The following is a 24514-nucleotide window of genomic DNA, read 5'->3' on the forward strand; positions in this document are numbered from 1 at the left end:
CATTGAGTGGCTGACCCTGGTGTGTGAGGTATGTCTGGATGAGAGAAGGGTTATGAAGGAATTGGCGAGAGAATAAATTGTTCCATTGTTTCAAAGAAAAGGTAGCAGAAGGGAATTAGAATTATAGGGACAGTGTTATTTAAACTGGTGAAGGAGACGTAGATGCAGGAGGACTGATTGTGAACAAAGTAATTTGAAAATGTTGTATATATATATATATATATATATATATATATATATATATATATATATATATATATATATATATATATATATATATTCAGTATATATATGTGTGATTGTTGTGTGTGTAAATAGTGGGTGATATGGATGGCTTTTGCTCATATTCTGAAGGGTGTTGTGCAGTATTGTAATTTAATCTCCGTTTATTTTACAAGTAGTGATGATATTTATCATTTATCGTTTTTACGTCCTTCCTCATAATTATTACTATGATCTAAAAAAATATTTGAATGCTACTATCTCCCGCTTTGCTTGGTTCCCTGGCCCTTTTAATTTTTTGTCACCTTAATGCATTATTTATTAAGTCCAGTTGTATATTCTTGATAAATCTTTCATATTTCACTGTATTTTACCGTAACTAATCCAGTCATGGAATTCCATTTATCTTTCTAAGTAATTAAGCAGTTACGCCACATAGGCTACCCGTCTGCAGAATCTGGCAACTCCGAACCCAGTATCCTTATCTTGAAAGAGACATTATGTTCTGTTTAAAAAGAGTTGTTATTCTCTTTACGTAATAACTGGCTCATTCATCCAAAGGAATTGTTCCGTGCCGTAGCCGCCACAGTGCTATTATTTCTACTTATATGCGAGAAGTTGTCATGACAGGAAATGACTAATATGCTGTAGATATCTGCAACCTCACACACTCTGAGAGGTCTTGGGTCTGTGTGGATGTTTGCATTTTCTATGTAAATGTAGACATTTCTGGGAGTTTTCGCCAATCACATCCTATGGGAATATCTGCCAGTCACATCCCGTGGTTTCAAATCGTATGGAAGAAGCAGCCAATCATTTGCGCTCATGCATGACTAACTTACGGTTGCCTGCACCAGTGTGCTTCGCTGATTCGTGCATCGCCCGCGGGTGTAGCCAGTCATTTACGCTGACGTAACTTGTAGGTAACTTTTGGTCTTGGCGGGAAGGAGGGCCTAGGGATTGGGTACGCACATGCAGTTTGTGCTCTTGCCAGAATACCTGAGGAATTGAGAAGTGCTGCTTGTACTACACACCTGGTGTACGTGAGGGTTGGGTGAAGACATGCAACAGAAAACACTCTCGGCAAAGTTGCTGCATTTTCGGACAGTGTAAACTTGGATTACGAGACAGATCCCTTAAAGAAAGCAAACTGAACCTGGATCCTTCTTTCAAATACTTCATTTATTACCATTTTGCACATGGTTTCTTCTTAGTATTTAGACCTTTTGTCAACTTTTCTGTAATCTCAGAACACACACACACATCCCATAACTAGGGAATTATGCACCTTTCTTATTTGCGCTACATGACCAAACCACCTAAACAGACGACTCCATCTTTCACATATACCACCCTATCCTTTCTTATCCTTTCAACAACCCTTTACCCCTAATAAGAAATAATAAACATTTGGTTTTGAGGTCTTCCGTGTCTCTCGTTCTGCAGCACCCGAACTTCACTTGAATGGAGCGCTATTTTGCATCCCTCACATTCTGACTTTGGCTTGTCTGTAACAATTATATATTATATATATATATATATATATATATATATATATATATATATATATATATATATATATATATATTAAACTCATTATTATGAAGAGGAGCAAATATCCAAATGACTTAGCCAATTACCAATTATCCAGTCAGTCACGCTAAAATAGTTTTCATGGCCACTACTAACTTTTTCTCATAACCTTGTCTTGTTGAAAATCTCATAAAAATCTCCAACACTCCACATGTATCACATTATTATCTACCCTATCATAAGCTTGGGTACTTCAGCCAGACGGAGTTGCTGAGTAATAGCTCCTGCGCTAGACGTCACAATATTATTTTTGTTATTGCAGTTCTTGGCACTGCTGCTGCTGCTTTGCTTGTTGTTGAACCTTGCTCGTTGTATATTGTGAGTTGGGTGTGTTTGGTATTTCTTCAAGTTGAATTCTGTGTCATTAGTAGGCGGTACGAATAAAAGGAGTTCTTTAAGCGAGAGATTTATTTTCCCTCATACACGCATTACGTCTCTCAGGGGGGCGGAAGGGTGTTCTTGTATGGCTTGGCGGCGTCGTGTTTCACTTTGCCTATTACAGCTACTCCGTCTGCGACCTCTTGTTTTTGTCCGGTCTGCTCTTGTTGTCCAAGAACTTCGTTTGTTCTCTTGTTGGGGCTGGAGTATTGAATCTTCCATAGAGTAAACCTCATGATGGAGTTGATGCGCAGTGTTTGGTGTTTTAGGCCTACATTTTGCCCTCTACAGTAGGTGAGGGATTTCCATCGGTTTCGTAGGACTAATATGGTTTGTTTCATTAGGCCGAGGATTTGTCGTGAGAAATGCGTATGTTCACGAGTCTGTATATGTGTGTATTTATTTGTATGCCTTGTTTAATAATATTAAGATGCATATATATTTTTTTTCTAACAGCAGGGAAGACTAACACGTCACAGGGTTAACCCAAAAAACTATTTTGTCACTTGGATGCTTTATATTTATTTCATCTATCTATTTATCTATAATAATAAAAACCGAGTGGGTTTTTTTTTTTTTTGTCCTCCCCCGGGCGGGGTAGGTAGGACTTCGGGAGGGTACGGGCGATATGACGGGCAGCGCGCGCCATCAGGCTCATATTTAATAATTCGTAATCGTAGCAAGTGTTCCCACAAATATTTCATTCATCAACCAAGTTTCATTCAAACCATTTGAACACATATCTCAAATATCTTATCACAGGAGATAGAAAAAGAAGCTTGTGACTTATCTCTCGCCTTGACTGTCCAAAGTTTCGTTTTCACTTGAGATCCCTTATCACCGTTGCCTGAGAAGATGCTCGAGTGACACTGGAGTCGCCTTTGGGCGCGTGCTTTCGTCTTTTGTTTGTACACACCCACACACACACACACACGCATATATATATATACATATACTTATATATATATATATTATATATATATATATATGTATATATATATATATATATATATATATATATATATATATATATATTTGTATGAGAAATTGTATGTTCACGAGTCTGATTATGTATGTGTATTTATTCGTTTGCCATGTTTAATAATATGAAGGTTTATATTCATGTATCTATTTTTCTAACTGCACGGAACACTATACCGCCTTCTCAACCCTTGCGGAAGCTGTCACTTCAAGTTCTTGGCAACTTGGTTTGTTCCATATGGTTTGCTCAATAACACACATAATACACACACAATAATAATAATAATAGTAATGATATGCGGGTACTGCTATACGCTTGGGGCATGGTTTTGGTGTCTAGAATCTGTTGAGCGTGACTTTTAACTTGATAATTCTTTACCTGAATCAGCTAGATACCTTTGCCTTTAAGAGAGAGAGAGAGAGAGAGAGAGAGAGAGAGAGAGAGAGAGAGAGAGAGAGTTGTTAGATAGATTTGCCAGTTGTCAGCAGAGCAAAGATAAGCTTTCTCATTTTTATTGGTCATTTTGCACACTTGCTTAATATTGCTGATTGGAGGGAACATGTTTATCATTTCACCAGCGTTTTGCGCATGTTTCCTCATATGTTTCGGCTGTGAAAGCTTGCCAGGTTGCCAGTTAGACAATTTACGTGATTCGAAGTTTGCTGAAACCTTAAGAAGAATAAATGCGGTAATGTTGCGGTAGACAGTGTGTACAGTGGAATGAATTATTATTATTATTATTATTATTATTATTATTATTATTATTATTAAAAATATTCATAATAGCACGAGTCTTGAAATGGAGAAACAAATCCACAGTTACGTATATATATGTAAAAATAAATCTCTACGGAGAGCTTTCGGGAATATGTTCCCCTCATTATTATTAGTGTCGATTTGAGACTAAAGCTTTTAGATGACTATCAGGCATCAGATGGCAGGATAGAATGAGAAACGATGCCATAAGATAATTACGGAAGGTCAAGATGTAGATGAGGCGATGATTCAAGGTAGATTGAAGATGGCTTGGACATGTCCTTCGCACAGCCGTGGAGAATAGCCCGTGATAGTGTCAGCAGGCGTCTCTGGTCACCAGAAGAGTTGGAAGGACCTCAGACATACTCTGAAGAGAACTGTGAGAAGGGAGAATTGATATGGAGGGTTTGTGGAGTACAGGAAAGATTTGAGTGGCGGAATACCACTGGGGCACCTTTTGCGTCACGAGGCATTGGAGGCCGATGATGATGATAATCATATGATTATTATTATTATTATATTATTATTATTATTATTATTATTATTATTATTATTATTATTATTATTATTATTATTGGAGAAACAAATCCACAGGTATGTATGGGTATGTACATTTAAAAATAAATCTCCACAGAGAGTTTTCGGGAAAGCTCTACAGTATGTAGAGATTTATTTTTAAATATCTGTACCCATTCATAACTGTGGAATTGTTTCTCCATTTCAAGACTCATGCTACTGCGAGTATTATTATTATTATTATTATTATTATTATTATTATTATTATTATTATTATTATTATTATTATTATTATTATTATTATTATTATTATTATTATTATTATTATTATTATTATTATTGTTGTTGTTGTTGTTGTCAAACATAATGTCAAGTTTTTGATGACCTCAACTGTAGTCGAAAAAACAGCGCCGACCGTTGGCAGTTTAGCCTAAGATAATAGATTAGTGAGTCTATATTTTCCCTTGGTATGTCAGTAGCCAGACAAAGATACATGGGAACAGATACCGAGCAGACTTGCATCTCCCCCTGCTGATTTTTTTTTTCTTTCAGCTGGCGCCATCAATTCGGTCCATTCTCTTGGCATCGGCCTGAGCCGCGGTCAACCTTAATTTGAACGCGTTTGAACTTGGACGGCGCTCTCGTTGAGGAATCTCGGAGCTTCAGTGCGTTGTCTGTCTTTTTAGGAAAAATTTTATATAAGACTCTGTAGGGGGGGGGGCGTGGATTAGTGCCGTCAGTAGACATTACTCAAGGTTCTTTGCAGCGTCCCTTCGACCCCTAGCTGCAACCTCCCTTTCATTCCTTTTACTGTGCTCCGTTCATATTCTCTCTCTTCCATCGTACTTTCCACCCTTTCTTAACGATTGTTTCACGGTGCAACTGCGAGGTTTTCCTACTGTTTCACCTTTCAAACCTTTTTACTGTCAATGTCCGTTTCAGCGCTGAATGACCTCATAGGGCCTGCGCATGGCTTTTGGCCTAAATTCTGTATTCTATTCTGTTCTTGTTTTTATAAGGGAACCATGACTTGACATACAAATGTTGATGAAGAAATATTAATGACTATCCTTTGCGGATGAGATTCAACAGGCTAAAGTACAGGTATAGGGAAAATCAGAATAAAAGTGGATAGAAAAGAACCGAGTAAATGGGCGAAAATAATCTTTTATTTAGAGCTAAGGCCAGTGAGGACGACTACCCTCACACCCTTTTCTAGCCCAGTGTCTAGGAGAGCGAGAAAAATGCCCGTGTGAATTAACCTTGCCATTGCTTGCAGTATACAGCACTCTCAGCTTTCCCTTCTTGCTAACGCTTTCAAACTCTCATCAGTTTTTGCGTTATTTCCACAGTACTACCCAGTCACCACTATTTCATCAGCAAACATCAACCATTCCACGGTCTTTTTACTCACTACTCATTGTCCGCATCAGCTGTCGTAACTGATTTTTATCATCATTCCATTCATAAAGATCTGAACACACACACACACACATATGTACATATATATATATATATATTATATATATATATATATATATATATATATATGTACATATATATATATATATATTTATATATATATATATATATATATATATATATATATATATATATTTGTGTGTGTGTGTGTGTGCATACGCAACGGTCGTCATTACTGTCGATTAAAAGCTTAGTGATCTCATGGTCATCAGAGAAAATGAAAGGTTAATTAGTCCTGGGGAAATGATTTCCGGGTGGCACCCCACTCCATTGTTCTCTATTACAGCCTTCCTTTTTTTCTTTTTTCTTTATTCTTCTTTCCCTCTCTTTTGTGGTTTTCTTAATCTTATCTGTTCCCTTTGTTCCACTATTTATTTACATTATTATAATCTCTGTTTTCTTTTCGTTTTTTATGGAATCTTCTATTTGTTTGTTTGCCTCCCCCGCCCCTGTAGGATCAATTTTATGCAGTCCGTCTGATCCTCCTGTCCGCTGCAAGATTCTCTCTCTCTCTCTCTCTCTCTCTCTCTCCAGTTACTGTCTGGTAGAACATGAAGGGGGTAATTCCTCTCCTCTGAAGAGGTCTTGTAGTACTCCTTAGGCTACCTCCTCTCTCACACATGCCTTGTGCAAATCTGCAGTCCCCTTTTGGTAACAGAGTTCAGCTAACTTTCTTTCCTACTGCTAACCTTAATTCTTAAGAATTCCTTTCCTAATTCTGTTTCTCAGAACTGTTAGAAACTGTCTTCTGTTTAGATGCTAAATGTATACCGCTTCCGTGGTAACCAAGCCACCCATTTCCTCTGTTGATCCATTATATTATATATATATATATATATATATATATATATATATATAACTTTTTTTATCACATCACCGTGATTCAATAGTTAATCAGGAAAGTTACAAACGTCCTTTAATATCCACCTGCTCTACTCGGAAATAATATATTTTCATATATGTAACCGAAAGGGGAATTTGTTTTTCTTTTTCGAAATAATATATTTTCATATATGTTATTGAAGGGAATTTTTAGTTGATAAGTTCAAGTCGTCCCGTGGGCTGAACTTATTATCAACTAAAAATTCCCTTCGGTAACATATATGAAAATATATATTATTTCCGAGGTAGATTTAAATTGATATTAAAGGACGTTTAGCTTAATGCTTATATATATATATATATATATATATATATATATATATATATATATATATATATATATATATATATATATTTATTATCTATTTTTATCTGGTCTCCCTTTGACGTCCTAAAACTCTTTCAGTCGTTAACTACTATACTATCCTTTCAGTTGCTACCTTAAGCACAAGTCCCGAATATCAAGTGGACAGTGATATTACTTATTAGGAGTTTCGGCTAAGATGTTGGTAAGAATATTATTGTCGTTGTATCTCGGTTCCCATTTTGTGGCGAACTGGCAACTGAAACCCATAAAGAAACCCATAATTTACTCGAAATGTATCTGCGGGCAACTCTGGGAACCAACTTCGTTGAACACAGAACGCCACATTTATTTGTTATTTGACACACTGTTCTTCTTAAAGTTTGTGGGATTTTAGGATTTTATTTCATATTCTGTAAGACAAGCTGGAACAATTGTCCCGTCTAAAAACAACGAAAGGAAGAACGTTCTCTGAGGTTCTTGTAGTAGTTATTAACGAAAAGGCGCTACACGCCACGGTATTATCCCTTACGCCAGTGGTCGCTGACGCTCCCATCGATGAGAATTATTCCTAATGGGCAACTTTTTGGCCAGGCTCGCTGGCCGACCTCCCTACAGCAACGCATTTCATCTTGTTTCTTACAGTCGAAGCCGCATTCCATTCCAGTCAAATGTCTCAGAACGCTGTTATTTGGATATAACTGAGAAAGGAGTGTATAAAATCTTTCCGTTGCAATACTATGTTTCAGATTAGACTGGGTGCTTTGAGTTGGGTAACATTCAATAAACAAATGGAAAAGCGAGGTAATGCTTGTTATGAAAATTATTCATTGTCAGAAAACCTCAAGTCATGAATGTTTAGCCTTCAGTCATGAATAATTTTCTCCACCTCTTCTCTCTGTCCATATATTTTCTTGGTCCTTTTTCACGCGAGTCATGTTTTATTCTTTCATTATACGTCAGTACACGGAGCTTTTCAACCCAGCAGTCTGCGACCTTGAAGATCGTATTTTGAATCGTGGAGGGAACAGAACAGCCTGTAGGGAGGGAGGGAGGGGGGGATGATGGAAGATGAAATGGACGTTCAAATATGCCACAGAGAAAGAGCAATGAAGGGAAAGCATAATAAAACTAAACAAGTTTATGAGTGATCACCTCATGTTGATTAGTCCGTGCCCGGCATAAGGCCAGCTATATCTACAGCAATTGTTGGGTTCTCCAGTGTTACCAGATGATCTGCAACTTCAAGGGACGCATAACAGTCTTAGCTTTCTGTGAAGTCTCTTCTCTCTCTCTCTCTCAGTTGATTTGAAGTTCGTATTTAGTGTTTGCGCTTTGCTGCCCCCCACATGTTTGCAAGTAGTTATCTCTCTCATGTTATAGTGTCGTTGTGTATTTAGATGTCTGCATATAATTATGTGGAAGTAGTGGCCAATTCTGCCGGAGTCTCTTTCATTACTGACAGTGGTGTGCAAATTAACGAAGTAGGAATGATTGTAGTTACCATGAGAGCATGCTATGAAAGAAAACGGGTTCGCATCTGTGCTAAAGTAAACTTTTCTCAACTACTTTAATAGTTATCTTTTTAATTTTGCCTGGCTTTATCGAACCTCACTTTCTGCGAAGCTGTTAAATCCTTACATTGCAATATTGTCTCTCGTGTAAATTGAGTTGAGGAGAGTAACTGGATATGAAGTCACAGGGTCATTGCCGACACACAAAGAATGATTAAGCGTTAAAAGGCCGCACTGTATTACAAGATGTCAAATATCCCTGCCTTGAAACAATTTGCAATAGCGTCACAAACCATTCAGTAGACTAGCATTCTTGTCCTTGGATATCGAAACTTAATGGGAAAGGGTCGAACAGTTCGTTGCCCTCACCTAGACAACGCTTAGAATAGTTTTTAATTCTATTTTGCTTCCTTTTAGTACAGTAAAAGTGCTTTCTGATCAGCATATTGTGTGATTATGACAAGCACACCGCGTTAACGTCATCATCTTGTTAAGAAGTCCTTTTAAAATTTATTTAAAGATTGTTTTTGATAAAACACACAAGACAGAAAATTAAAGGGAGACGTTTGTAACGCTTGCGAGGTTGCATGTATTACATAACCCGTGCTTGGCAATCTCGAGTCCATCAGTTGGAGAAGAGACACTTGTGCTATGCGAACGGAGACATGGAGAAATAATCCGATGACGTTTCTCATCGAAGAGGGAGGAAGAGAAGGGAATAGCTAATTGTCCATAATTGCAAGAGGAAACGAGGAAAAAAAAATAAGGAGGGGTAGGGGGAAGAAGGGAAAAAGGAAGTGGGTCTTTGGCTAGAGACAAGAACAAGTAGAGAGCCACACATTGGTCGAACTCCGCACAACCGTCGCCCCGCCAAAAAGGCGCCAAGCGAAAGGCAGTAAATAGGCCATATGGTGCCCCTACCTCTCTCTCTCTCCCTCTCTGCCGCTCTGTACTATCCTTCAAACGTGTAGTACTCATCGTAACCCCGTCCGTTGAAACACACACACACGTTTGCCGAGGGCCTTAAGTTCACGTTCTCTCTCACAACACTTTTGTTGCTATAGTTACCGTATAGTTTATTGTTCTTTATTTATTGCAGTCGCTTTTTATCATTTAATAGCTTTTCCAAGTAGAACCTTGATGAGGCTCAATATAAGTTGTGAGGAGGGGAATGAATGGCCTTTCAGAATTGACTCCCTTGTTATGCCAGCATCAATAATGGAACGCTTTCATACAGAGGACTCAGAGTTAGTTACGAAATAAATGTCGCAATGAAAGGCAGGTTTATTCTTTAGCAATTACTCCTCTGCTTGTGTTGTTGAATGGAGAATGTTATAAACGAAAAGCAGAACAGATATTTATTACTGTATATTTAACACTCCAGGAAACGTTATTGTTTTGTAACTTTCGCCGGTGCTTGTTGTTGAATACAAACGAATTTGAAGTCCTATTATAAATGAATGCATTGATTAAACTCTGAATGAACAGGCACATAATCAAAGACTCCTTTCATACGGAGATCAGGATTGCGTTTTTGTGATTATTTAGGAGTTCTCTTTATCTCGATTCTTATTCGGTTTTATAAAGCGCTGGAGGCTGAATTTTTATAACTAGAAATTCTGAGGGTCATACTTAAGAATAGTGCTGATACTGATATCAGTATAAACGTGTGTATCAAAGTATTTATTTTTTTTCTCCTGGCCCCTATAAGAAGTATGTCAATTGAAAGTTCTTTTTGTTCGTGCTTCGGGACAGTCAAGTAACGTCCCTGGGGGCGGGACTTGTTTTCTCTCCCTCGCTTTGTCATTCATTCATTGATTCACTCATCCTCTTTCCTTCCCTCTGCAGGAGGCTGTTGTGGCGCCACATCGAAGAAGACCATCGTGGGAGGATGGGCGTGGGCCTGGTGGTTCGTCACCGACGTGCAGCGGCTCTCGCTCGAGGTAGGCCTATGTGTTTTGTAATACAAATGGACGTCTCATTTTCAACCATAAATGTAATTATGAACATTAGCACCATCATAATAGAACGAAACATTATTGCGTATTGTACGATAAGACTTTAAGACTAAGTTTTGCGCGTTGTCTTGATTGATTCCACATATAGCCTACAGTATATAGTTAAGAAAAATATAAAGAAAACCACATAAGCATAAGCGAAGGCAAGAAATTTACTACAAGTTAGTTTTCTGTAAAAGAAAACTATGGAGATGGCTTTTTTCTGTCCGCCCTCAGATCTTAAAAACTACTGAGGCTAGAGGGCTGCAAATTGGTATGTTGATCATCCACCCCAATCATGAAACATATCAAATTGCAGCCCTCTAGCCTTAGTAGTTTTTATTTTATTCAAGATTAAAGTCAGCCATGATCGTGCGTCTGGCACCGCTATAGGTGCCAACAACACAGGCCACCACCGGGCCGTGGGTGAAAGTGTCATGGGCTGCGGCTGAGAGTTTCTTACAGCATTTTACGTTATACAGAAAACTCGATTGCGCCAAAGAAACTTCGGCGCATTTTTTACTTGTTTTTTATACAATCTAATTTACATGTGCATGTACGAATACTGACGATGTAATTGTTGTGTAGGAATGTTGCCAGTAACGAGGTACGTAAGCAAGGCTTAGTATTTATGAATTTATAGCTGTCAGAAATTATACTAATATAATTTTTAATGAAAAGTTTGTCAATATTTCTGAAGCTTGAAACGTTTTGGAAGTAAACACTACCCGGGTGGCTCTGCTGTTTTCATAGCGGAAAGGTTTCATTATTCTTAATTGCTGCACGTGTTTTTATTCCACGTGCTTTTACATGCAAGAGTGAGTTTTATTTTCATCATTGTTTTTATGCAGTTTCCATATGTTTGCTAGTGTTTACATTTCAATTTTATTTACACAGATTGCCACAGAACTTAACTAAAAAAAACTCTATAGTTGTTCCTCTATCATGTATCGTATACATGTTACTGTTAATTGTATATGAGTGATTAATCAATTGTATCAATAGAGAAACTTATGATTTGGTAATCTTCTATGTCAGAAAGTTCATCTGTGTTTGCACGCTAACGTCAGCAGTATAATCACAGATTAGACGCGGTCTCTCTCTCTCTCTCTCTCTCTCTCTCTCTCTCTCTCTCTCTCTCTCTCTCTGGTCAGCAGATGTAAAAGGTGCTTTCATTAGAGTTCTAAGAATTCGCGTTGTTTTTACTCGCACGCACGATAGAGTCGGATTCAGTTGAGAGAGAGAGAAGAAGGAAGTTGAGAAATGGAGTTGGACGATTCTTTTGAGGTAAGGAAGCTGGGACTGATCGAAAATTTGATGGAATAATAATAATAATAATAATAATAATAATAATAGTGATGATAATGATTATTATTATTATTATTTTAATGAGGCCATCCAATGGAATTGTTGATTAGTAAGGAGCAAGGGAGAGTTGAAGAAGTGTGACAGCTAAATAGGAAAAGACCACGGGAAAAGTAAAAGGAAGAGAGAGAGAGAGAGGAGAGAGAGCAGTGCAGCTGACGCCTAAAAATGGACGCTGCACTAGACATTTAATTCTGTCTAAACTCTCCGTTTAATTAAGGTTAAATAGACAGGATAGAAACGTACCATTATATGGGGCAGAAACTCGGGCACTTAAGAGGAAAGAGGAAGGACTGTTGGAAAGAACCGAGATGAGGCTGGTGAGATGGATTGCTGGAATATCACTGCTGGAAAGGAGGGAGAGTCAACATATAAGAAGAATGTGTGGTATATGTAATGTAGAGGAGAAGGCTAGGGAGGGAAGCTCGTCTGAGATGCTGTGGCCATGTAATAAGAAGAGGGGAGGTGGAATCAATCAAGAGAGCTAAGAACATGCCAGTGATGGGGAGGAGGAGTGTGGGCCGTCAGCGGATCGCATTTTCCCAAGATGTAATCGAGTATAGCACCAGCCGGGGACCTTTCCCCGAAAAAAGGGGGACGCCATATCTTAAAAACTAACCATAGAATTTTCTTTAAAACAATCTCATTACGTTTCCCACACCCAAATTACTGCAGGGATTATTTTAACCCAACCTAACCTAACCCGGTACCATGGCAAAAAAACCGGGGCTGGTGCAATCCTAGTATACAACTCGGGAATATGCCAGTGGATCAGATGGATGGATGTGGTGAGGAGGGATATGGGTGAGGTGGGACGGGGGGGAGAAGATGCAAGGAATAGAGATAGAAGGAGAAAGTTGACTCGAGCGGCCGACCCTGCTACACAGTGGGACTAATAAGGTCGAAAGAAGAAGAAGACAGGATAGAAATGTGGAAGTTGTTGAGATGTTATGAACTCGAGTGTGAGTCTTACTTTGGTGCGCCTGCATCTCTCTACTGTTCCCAGACTCTGGAGGTCATTGAATCCTTTTGTGTTCCCCTAAGTGAGTTGTTTTGTTGGGCCATCGTCCCTTTAGTTCTGATTTTTGGGGAGCTACCAGGCCCAACAGCCTTCCACTTGTAAGTGACCATTTAGGGCGACGTATCGCATTGTCTGTCTGCCTTATTTGGAGATAAGCCAGGAACCAATCCTGTAATTTTTTTTTTTTTTTTATTGTTGGTCACAGTCCTTGGAAAAATGATCATTAAGAGGGGCCAGAGGTCAAGATCAATGAAACCTGGCCAGATCTTAATTAAGGTAATTTGTTGACAAGTCATTATCTGATTTTGGAAAGGCAAGGGATTATAGTGGGGTTAAAAGTTGAGGTCGCTGAAATGATTACAAAGTTATTGGTCATTCTGTGAGAGGTATTTAGATAAACTTGTGCATGGATTAATGGCCTCGTACATTACTTTTTCTGTAATGATGCATTCAGTAATACATAATAATAATATTACACACATAACACAATAACAATGATATTAATGTCCTCTGATGCTGTCTTTATTAATGAAGTTAGTTTGAAAGAGAGTCTTCTTCCGAAATATATAATAATAATAATAGCGTTACGTAATGAGGACTGATTGACAGACAAGATTAGCATGATTAACATATTTGGCAGCCACTGAAGAAAACCCCCATCTCTTAATGTCAGAAGAATCCGTAGCTGCAGGAATGGAATTTATTTTTCTTGGAGTCATCATTTTTCTTTCCGAAGGAAGTGAATGAGTCTCTCTCTCTCTCTCTCTCTCTCTCTCTCTCTCTCTCTCTCTCTCTCTCTCTCTCTCTCTCTCTGTAAGGGTATATTTATGAAAAGTAGAGCAGTCTCCTCCCATACTATATTTGCTACTACTCTCTGGGACGATGCCAAGTGCCGGCGTAGCCTATGGTAGTACCCGTGATGGGCCATGATAGTTTATCTTAATTCATTCGCCCTCACATCCCCCCTCCCCTCCCCTCCCCCTCCCCTTTCTCCCCTCCAACACCCTCGTTTTCTCGGCTGTCTTGAGATGTGGGCATGGTAGTTTATCTTAAGTCATTTGCCCTTCGTCTCCCCCCCTCTATATCCCCTCCCCTCCCTCTCCCCTTCTCCTCTTCTTCCCTCCCCCTCGTTTTCTCTCAGCTCACATGAAGGGTGCTACACGAAATTTCATGTGTGGGTGACTTAAGAATGTGTATTTTTTACCTGTGTTAATGGTGTGGGTATCTTACGCGGGTGATGTTGATAGGTTTTATATTTTGAGTGTTGTGAATTATTTGACGGGTGATGTGGTTTTGAGTTTTCAGTTATGGCGTGGCAAAGCAATTTATTCCCGTTTCCTATCAAAGAAAATGCTTCTGTTAACTTAGATTGTGAACTAGGGTTCTGGTAGCTAGTCGACTGGAGTGAGCTGCAGCCAGGATGTAGGTCACAGGGCTAGCAAATTCACCTTAAGCTACTTTTTGAGCTACGTTGCCAAGAGAGGAGGTTGCCTGATTTATCATACATATATATATACAGTATATATATATATATATATATACTGTATATAAAAATGGATGTATGTATGTGTATGTGTGTTTGTGTGTGCGTGTATGTCCAGCATAACCTGAAATGCATTGAGCAATTTCAGCCAAACTTGGCATACGCATGACTTATTCTCTGGAAAACAATACTGTGTTCTGCCCGTAGACTTAGTAACTAAATAAACTCTATGAATTCATCATACCTCATTTCGGTATACTGTACATATGACTACAATCTGGAAAAGAATACTGTGGGGGTAAGACATCACTAAGCACCAAAGGGGTTTGGGGTGGGAAGGGCTTCCCTGAAACAGGGCTGGTTTTGCCCATAGACTTAGCAACTAAATAAACTGTACGAATTTATCATACCTCATTTCGGTTTACATATGACTTACTATCTAGAAAAGAATACTGTAGGGGTAAGACTTCACTGGCATCAAAGGGGGTGGGGTGGGAAGGGGGTGACATGTAATGATAACCGAAAACGACAGATATTTGTTTCTAATCCATAGTTTTCGATGTCACTGAGATAATGGTGACACTCCCGATGCTCTTTAATATCCTGGATAGGGTTGAATGGCGTGGGGTGTTCAACATGTTGTTGGTGAGCTCTCTGTGTAAGCTTTTGAAGCAGGTAATGTTGTAGAAGTTTCACTGCAAGAGGTTCTACCACAATTCGGCGGTTAAAGCATGAACGTTGCAGTTACCAATGTGTTGTTTTTGCTCTGGAGCACCCTATTTTGGAAAAAATGGATTAATATATATATATATATATATATATATATATATATATATATATATATATATATATATATATAATGTTTGTATAGATTTATATGTGTCTATAGTGTTTGCTGTAGGTGATACATTTAATGGTTCTTGGGTGAAGTGTTTCATATTTTTAAGAAACTGAAATTTTAATTTGCTGATTGTTAAGATAAGTTATATCTGTTTTCTTTTTCGTCTCGTGTGTTTTGAACTGTAAATGTCCTAAGCAGTATAGTAACGATGTATTCAAGTTCTTTTGTGAAAGACGTGGAGTTCTGTCCACGTAATTGATGTGACGGACCTTTCCTTCCGTGACGGGATTTGATTAAGGAGGTTCTCGGTGTGCCGGGAAAGTGTAGCCGTTTCAAAACAATGGAAAAAGAAAGTATATCTTAGTTTAACCAAACCACTGAGCTGATTAACAGCTCTCCTAGGCCTGGCCCGAAGGATTAGATTTATTTTACGTGGCTAAGAACCAGTTGGTTACCTAGCAACAGGATCTACAGTTATTGTGGAATCCGAACCACATTATAACGAGAAATGAATTTCTGTCACCAGAAATAAACTCCTCTTATTCTTCACTGGCCGGTCGGAGATTCGATCAAAACAATGGAATTATATCTGTTCTCGCGTCTTGTCTTTCGATGATTTTATTGTTGATTTTGTTGCTTGTCACATGAAAGGCAGGCGTATACCTCACTATTCCGATTTAAAGGTGTACCCACACGCCCCCGTAGGAGGATAGTGCCTTCAATGCACCTTATGCGGTGTACTGTAGGCATTACTTAAGGTTCTTTGCAGTGTCCCTTTAGTCCCTAGCAGCAACCCCTTTCATTCCTCTTACTGTACCTCCGTTCTTATTCTCTTTCTTCCATCTTACTATCCACCTTCTCCTAACAATTGATTCATAATGCAACTGCGAGGTATTCCTTCTGTTGCACCATTCAAACATTTTTATAGTCAATTTCCGTTTCAGCGCTGAATGGCCTCGTAGGTCTCATGGGTTGGCCTTTGGCCGAAGTTCCATGCTCTGTTCTTTTCTATTCTGTACTCACACACCTCCTGCTGCTTCTGTGCTTTATGAAGAAGATACCAAGTCCTCTGATTTAGTTTTCGCGGCATTATTTCACCTTGAAGACATATTCGTGTAAAGTGCCAGTATATAAACGATTCTTCAGTTCCTCTTCAATCTTAGCGTATTCTCCTCGCCGATAATAATTTTAAATCAGGTGGTGTTATTTTTATTTATTGCCTGATTTTTGGACGAGTTTATTTTATTGTTTTTGTGTTTGTTGTAGTTGTCTTGCAGATTTATTATTTTATTTGTTACTGGAGAACCTGTGTAGAAAACGAAATATTCTTGAAGCGTGAATTGAATTTCAAATATCTTGTTCTGCCGACTCATACTTGAAGGGTTGTTGTAGTCGTAGTGTTGTTGCTCATATATTTGTTCCTATTTTCTACGTGCTTTGACTTGGAATGACCTTCCTTTTCCTTCTCAGTTTTTTTCTTTTCTTAGTTACGCCTCTTATTCACTTTTCCCTGTTCACCATTCACTCCTACTTTCTGCATTTCTTTTTTCCTTCTGAAAACCAGTGATGTGCACCATTTTGATCGTAGAGAAGGAGCACATCTTGGCCAGTTGCCTATCCTGCTTATGCTCTGCTCTCAGCCGCAGACCGAACATGGGATTTGAAAGTCATTTTCCTTTCCACTGTTTTACTTTTATATAAGATTTATATATATATATATATATATATATATATATATATATATATATATATATATATATATATATATATATATATATATATATATATATATATACTAACTAGAGGCGCGCCAACTATTCTGCGCAGAGCAGGAGGGGCAGTTGAGGAACTCCCTGTTTAACTTGGCTGCCAGTCGTGAACTGGGTCCTTCATCTAAAGACTTCTCTTCTGGTGTTTCATTGACCTCATACTCATCAACGTTGCAATATCTATGGTCATCATCGCTATTAATAAATAATGTGGCTGCAAGGAAGTAAAAAAACATAAAATTTCCAAGAAATTGATGAAATGGAAAAATAAATTGACGATATGTTACCAGTTTTCACGGAAAACCAGCTTCCTCCACGAACTTCAAAATATCCTCTCCGAGATCCCAGGAAAGACGATGATTACCCTATTCATCAATGAACTCTTGAGAAGAAATTCTTTCTCAAGTTCCCAAGGTTGGGGCACTGAACCAGCGCAGAGTACTAAACAGAGACTGATGGCAATAATACGAAATAAGTTTCCCCCTGAATAAATTCTTGGAATGGGAGAATTTTGATACAAACTGAGTGATGCAGAGTACAAAAACAAAAAAAAAAAAAAATATTCTAATCATCTGGAAAACAGAAATAGAGTAATGAAGAGCATTGCTTTCCTCTTCTGGAGAGGACACTCCCCTTCAAGGGTGCCCTAAAAGAACTGGCCTCCCTAAGGAGCCTCTGGCCTAAACTTTGAGGCCCTCAGGCCAGCTTCCAGCCTGGCAGGATACTCTTGCCTCTCTTCCCGAGGAAGCAGACTCTGGTCGGACCCTTCAATCTCAAGGCTCCTCAAGAGACTGGCGAGCCTTGGTGGCTTTTGGGCCTCATCCTCAGGTTCTTGGGCCTCCAGGCCTGGGCTTCCCCAGCCTGGCAGGATACCTGCCTTTCTCAAGGAAGCAGCCTCTGGTCGGACCCCTTTCCCTTCAAGGCTGCCTCAAGAGACTGGCGAGCCTTGGTGGCTTTTGAGCCTAATCCTGAAGTTCTTGGGCCCTCTCCAGGCCCGCTTGCCCAGCCTGGCAGGATACCTGCCTTCCTCCAAGGAAGCAGCCTCTGGTCGGACCCTTCCCTTCAAGGCTGCCCTCAAGAGACTGGCGAGCCTTGGTGGCTTTGGATCTAATCCTTGAAGTTCTTGGGCCCTCTCCAGGCCCGCTTCCCCAGCCTGGCAGGATACCTGCCTTCCTCCAAGGAAGCAGCCTCTGGGTTGGACCCTTCCCTTCAAGGCTGCCCTCAAGAGACTGGCAAGCCTTGGTGGCTTTTGGGTCTCATTCTTAAAGTTCTTGGGCCCTCTCTAGGCCTGCTTCCCCAGCCTAGCAGGATGAGCCTTGGTGGCTTTTGGGCCTCATCCTTGAAGTTCTTGGGCCCTCTCCAGGCCCGCTACCCCAGCCTGGCAGGATACCTGCTTTCCTCCGAGGAAGCAGCCTCTGGGTTGAAGCCTTCCCCTTCAAGGCTGCCCTCAAGAGACTGGCAAGCCTTGGTGGCTTTTGGGCCTCATCCTTGAAGTTCTTGGGCCCTCTCCAGGCCCGCTTCCCCAGCCTGGCAGGATACCTGCCTTCCTCCGAGGAAGCAGCCCCTGGGTCGAACCCTTCCCTTCAAGGCTGCCCTCAAGAGACTGGCGAGCCTTGGTGGCTTTTGGGTCTCATCCTTGAAGTTCTTGGGCCCTCTCCAGGCCTGCTTCCCCAGCCTGGCAGGATACCTGCCTTCCTCCGAGGAAGCAGCCTCTGGGTCGAACCCTTCCTTCAAGGCTGCCCTCAAGAGAGAGCCTGGTGGCTTTTGGGTCTCACCCTTGAAGTTCTTGGGCCTCTCCAGGCCCGCTTCCCCAGCCTGGCAGGATACCTGCCTTCCTCCGAGGAAGCAGCCTCTGGGTCGGACCTTCCCTTCAAGGCTGCCCTCAAGAGACTGGCGAGCCTTGGTGGCTTTTGGGTCTCATCCTTGAAGTTCTTGGGCCCTCTCCAGGCCCGCTTCCCCAGCCTGGCAGGATACCTGCCTTCCTCCGAGGAAGCAGCCTCTGGGTCGGACCCTTCCCTTCAAGGCTGCCCTCAAGAGACTGGCAAGCCTTAGTGGCATTTGGGCCTCACCCTTGTCCTTAGAGGAGGGCTTGCGTAGGCAGCGTTTGGACTCCATCTTCACCATACACTTTGCTTTCTCTTACCCAGCTTTTCAAATATGACACTTGCTGGCTTCAAGACGATGTGAAGCATCTCGGAGATTGTTCCTGGAGACTTTGGAGTTCGGCGCATGCGCGAATGGCATTCCATGAGGCGGACACTGAAGGATTCCAAAATGTCTTCAGGGAAAATCCCAAAGGTTGTAAATCATTTTAACATCGCGTTAACTGTTACTTAGAGTTCTTTTTCTGACACATAAGCAGCTTCTTTTCTGTAACGAGTCGTCATCTATAATCGTATGGGATTCCCTCTTACTGACGATATTTACATTGCTTCTCCAAAAAGTAATTCTGTGAACCCCAAATCTTTCAAGCAGCTTTTAACACCCCAGGTTCTGTACTTTCTTCTTCGTCAGCTTTCTTCGGTTTACCTCCACGCCGATGTCCTCTTTTCTTTATTCCTTTTCTTTCTTATTTCGTGCGAAGAACTGCTCCAAGTGGTAAGTTTGGGCATCCAAAATCTCCCCTCAATCAGCTTAGAAAACACCTCAAGTTCTCTACCTTTTATTTCGTATAAATTCATCAGCTCCTCCACTCCACTATCCTCCTCTCTTCTTGATTGTTTCCTTCCTTATTTCGAATGAAGAACTTGCGTCCACGAGTGACAATACAACTGTAGAGCTGCTGAATAAATCCATAATCGCAGACAGCAGGAACCTCGACTCCATACTGCTCCGCGAAGTAGTCCATATTTTCATCAGTAAACTATTGTAGACTGAAGTTATCTACCATTCTTCTTATGTACTTTTCCCTCTGGAAAATCTCTTTTAGCCGATCTGCTTCGTCATCCAGTCCATTTTAACCATGCTCTTCGCCTGCTTTGCTCACATGCTGTCTCTGAAGGCTTCAAGACCACTTGGACGATCCCGGGGGTGGCCTCTGGAAGCCTTGGAGTAAGTGCACCTACTGAGTTATGGCGCTATACGCATGCGCGATTGGCATTTCTCTCTCGTCCTTTCAGGAAGGATTCTAAGACGTCTTCAGGGAAAACACGAAGATATTACGGTACCAGGCGACAATGATTCTTTCTCGCAGCAGGTGACATGAAATTTTCCTGAAAGCTTTATTGCCACGAAAATATCAATATTTAAAAAAATTTTGAATATATAAATTTAACGAAAAATCATCATCATCGTATCCTTTTGTCTCGTCGTCGGGATATATATATATATATATATATATATATATATATATAGATATCTAGATATCTCCTGAAGACAAGAGAAGGCTTCTGGTATCCTTTCAAGCAGTCTTCAGGTCCTGAAGCATTCCTGAGAGAATCCAATGGGCGTTTTCAAAGGTTTCAGAGCCTGGAGATCAGTTTTGAAGCTCCAGAAGTTCCGGAATAAGCTCGGGAATTTATCTCCAAGAACGTGGGCCTCAAGTCTAAAAGAAATCTCAGCAACACCTGATTTTTCTGGGCAAAACTCTGTTCTTTAGTATTTTGCACAAATCCAGAGGCTACAGAGCCTGGAGATTTTGTCTTGAATCCCTTCTGAATTCTAGAGATCCCTACTGTCATCTGGGAGGACAAGAAATATCCTGACAAGATCCACTTGGAAATTATTATTATTATTATTATTATTATTATTATTATTATTATTATTATTATTATTATTATTTATTATTTTATACTATATACTGTATATATTTATATGCAACTGTATATATATATATATATATATATATATATTATATATATATATATATATATATATATATATATATATATATATATATATATATATATTATATATATATATATATATATATCATAACATATATATATAATGTATATTATATAAATATATTTCTTTGTATTTCTAAACATATATATTTGATCTTATTGTAAACATTAGGGCGTTACCCACTAGCCATGCATTTCTAAACACCTTTTACCCACATTTCTGCCCACCTCTCCCCTATCACTCCATTATTCCATTCCCCCTCCCGTTATAGTATACTCTATTACACGGCTCCGACTTGTCAAGGTAATGAAGTTTTTTCCTCTCTGATTTTTTTTCACGTCTCTTTGGGAATATTTCCCTTCCCCCTGCGTTTTTAACTCGCTTTTCCCCTCGCGTGTTTATCTTAACCCCACAGTGTGTGCGAACGCTTATGGTATTCCTCCTCCTGCCATACTCTCTAAAGAAGTTTCCTCCATTCTCCTCCTCCATCTTCTCCTCCTGCCATGAAATTTACTTGCTTACCGATACGACCTTTCACGAGGGGAGCTTGTAAGTGGAGTTATAATTGGGCTTTTGTTTGTTTGTTTGTTCACAGCTTTTTACTTTTCATAAGTTTGGAAATTGTTGATAACTATGTATACATAGTGATCAACAATTTCGCATTGTGGGGGACAGTATTTTCATTTATGTTGTGGGTAGACAGATTATAAGGTTCTTATTTTGTACTTACACTTGTATATTAGAGATCGATAGATATAGAAACTCAGTTATTGTGGCAGTTCTGCTGAAATATAACCCGGTAAAATCCTAACTATTGATTGAGGATCCCATGTTTCATGTTTTTAAACTTTGCATTAACAACCTCTGTAACCTCCTCCTTCAGGTGATCACACTGAATCCCCGCTGCGAGAACGTGGAGACGTCCCTGGGTGTCCAGGTCACGGTGACAGGCGTGGCGCAGGTTAAAGTCATGAAGGAGGAGAAGGTCCTGAAGATTGCCTCCGAGCAGTTCCTCGGAATGCCTCCCGAAGAGATCAAGGGCACCATCCTCATGACCCTTGAGGGTCATCTGAGAGCCATCCTTGGTAAGACTTATTCGTGATTTGTCTCCCTGAGCAGTGCAGAGGTACAGGTGACAGAGTGATTGGAGCCTTTTTCCATTTTTTTTTTTTTTTTTGTAGGAACTCCCTAGAATTTTACTCTTTTGACTTCTGTAGGTACTGTCTTGGATCATTCTTTCCGTACTTTTTCTTTGAGTACTTCTTTGGGCCACTGTTGAAATCTTTGTAACCCTTTGTATGGCGTAGAGTAGCTGTATATCTTTGTTAGGGAGGCAGGCCTCCTTTACAAAATTTAGATCATTTACACATACAGTATGTGTGCATGTATGTATGAATATATATGCATTTACATGAGACTCCTTTTGAATTTATTTATTTCTTCTTGATTTCTTATTTAATCTTAATACGGTGTCAATAACCTAGGTGCTGTGATGCCAGTTTTAAACCGGAAATCGATCAATCCTTACTAATCCTGTGCCCTTTCATCTCTTCTGTATGCACTTTCCTGGACCTTACTTGTGATACTATTTTAGACCATGCTGCCATGACTAATAAGTATTAATTTAGACGTTACTTCTATCTTCTTATACATAAGTAATATTTTGGACTCTGCTGTTCTTATTTTTTCATACGTATTGCACTGGACTCGTGCGTTTTTGCTTCTCTGGTTTTCAGTTTTATGTCATTTTTGTAAGTACTACCTTGGACCACACTCCCAGGAATCTTCTGTGACTGTTACCTTAGAGCTTAGACAGTGCTCTTTTCCCCTGAAGGGGGCTCGCGGTTAGTGCCGTCAATGCACCTTATGCATGGTGCACTGTAGGCATTACTTAAAGTTGTTTGCAGCATCCCTTCAGTCCGTAGCTTCAACCCCTTTTATTCCTTTTGCTGTACCTTCATTCATATTCTTTCGTCCATCTTACTTTCCACCCTCTTCTAAGAACAGCTTCATAGTGTAACTGCGAGGTTTTCCTCCTGTTACACCTTTGTAACCTTTTAGTCTCAGTTACCCTTTCAGTGCTGAATGACCTCATAGGTCCCAGCGCTTGGCCTTTGGCCTAAATTCTACATTGCAATTCCAGTTAGACAGGGCTCTGTTATCCCACTTACAGATACTGCAGTAGATGATTTTCCTTGCCGGGGGCGGGGGGGCGGTTGCTGTTTCGTTTTGTGACATTGTCTCATCCTTAGTCGATCTATAAGATGTTGTTTCTATGCTCAGAACTAGTCTGTTTACATCTTAGATTATTTTCAACAACCTGTCTGCCCCCTGAATTATCAGATATTCATCCATTTGCACAGGTTCATTTCTTAGCACTCTATTTTTGATGGATATTATGTTCATTCTTATCTGAAAGGAAGGTTTACCCTCTCTCTGCTAGATAAATTGTATTAGAAATAGTCCAGGAAACAATTAGATTTAAAGGTGAAAGGCTGAATTCCTGATGAAAACTACGTGAGGGCATCAGTTACTTGAGATATTGTGAGTTATGGGGATTGAAACATTTTCTTGTCCTTTCATTTGTTTAACTATTACGTCATTGCCAAGTTTATCTAGATCTTGAATATACCTTTACTTGAATGGTGGAGCCAGTGCTCATGCAAATGGGTCTTTTTTTTTTCCACTTGGCCTTGCCTTGCTGAATGGTGCATAAAAGAGGCTGGCGGTTGAGCAGTCTATAGTGAAATACAGGGTGCGCGGACGAGTCACGTATTCTCCTAAGATTAACGTAGCCAAATGTCCGGAGTCAAAGTGAAATATATCGTCATGAGGTTTTGTTACAGTAAGAAGAAAACGGTTTTTATCTTTTGTTTTCTTTCTTTAAATTCTTTACATTTCCTTCGTGTTTTGAAAGGTGATTTAACCATTATTTTTTGCCTTTCTATGTAGGTAAATGTCAGAAGTACACCTGAAAGAAAAATTGATCACCCGTATGTTGCTGATGCCTTCTCTTGAATAAAGGTTCTGTAATGCCTTTATGTAAGCTTATTTTTTTCTACTTATCAATTGCACCACGTTTATTAGTGTTTTATCTTATCTTTATTCAGTTGTCGGTTTCCTCTAAATTTACTTTAATTCTCTTGCTTTCGTTTACATTTGATATACTTCACCTGGCTGTATTTCTTTTTCTTTGCAAGGGCACTTGGTTGTGCGAAAGTTTGTTCTTCAGAGTAAAAATAATAATTTCACATATAGTGACGTGTAGCACTAGGAATGAAATCTGCTTTGATATTGCCGTCTAGATATTTAGAAATATTTATTTGTATTGTTTTTTTTAAACATGTATTATTATTTTCCATTAATAAGTTGTATTAATAATTTGTATTTATAGTAATAATGCTGTATTTCAACATTAAGCCGTTATTCATAACAGAGGCTGGCTTCAGGGAAAATCAATACGCCAGTCACTGTGACACTGACACTTTTGCTGCTGCGTGGCTTTTGACCTCCGTGTACAGTACAGTAGTGCTTTCACACCCGCATCAGTCGTTGCTTTATGA

The 24514-nt window shown here is 39.6% G+C and overlaps 1 protein-coding gene across 2 annotated transcripts in view; it reads left to right on the forward strand.

Moving 5' to 3' along the window:
• Window positions 1–24514, forward strand: part of Flo2 (flotillin-2) — a 107346-nt gene that overhangs the window by 75400 nt on the left and 7432 nt on the right. For both annotated transcript variants that reach the window (XM_067085693.1, XM_067085691.1), the window contains exons 2-3: window positions 10478–10572; window positions 21835–22036. In XM_067085693.1, coding sequence (XP_066941794.1) covers window positions 10478–10572; window positions 21835–22036 — 297 coding nt within the window. The remainder of the gene's footprint in view (window positions 1–10477; window positions 10573–21834; window positions 22037–24514) is intronic.

The sequence above is a fragment of the Macrobrachium rosenbergii genome, chromosome 42 (genome assembly GCF_040412425.1).
Source record: "Macrobrachium rosenbergii isolate ZJJX-2024 chromosome 42, ASM4041242v1, whole genome shotgun sequence".
In the NCBI taxonomy this organism is placed as follows: Eukaryota; Metazoa; Arthropoda; class Malacostraca; order Decapoda; family Palaemonidae; genus Macrobrachium; species Macrobrachium rosenbergii.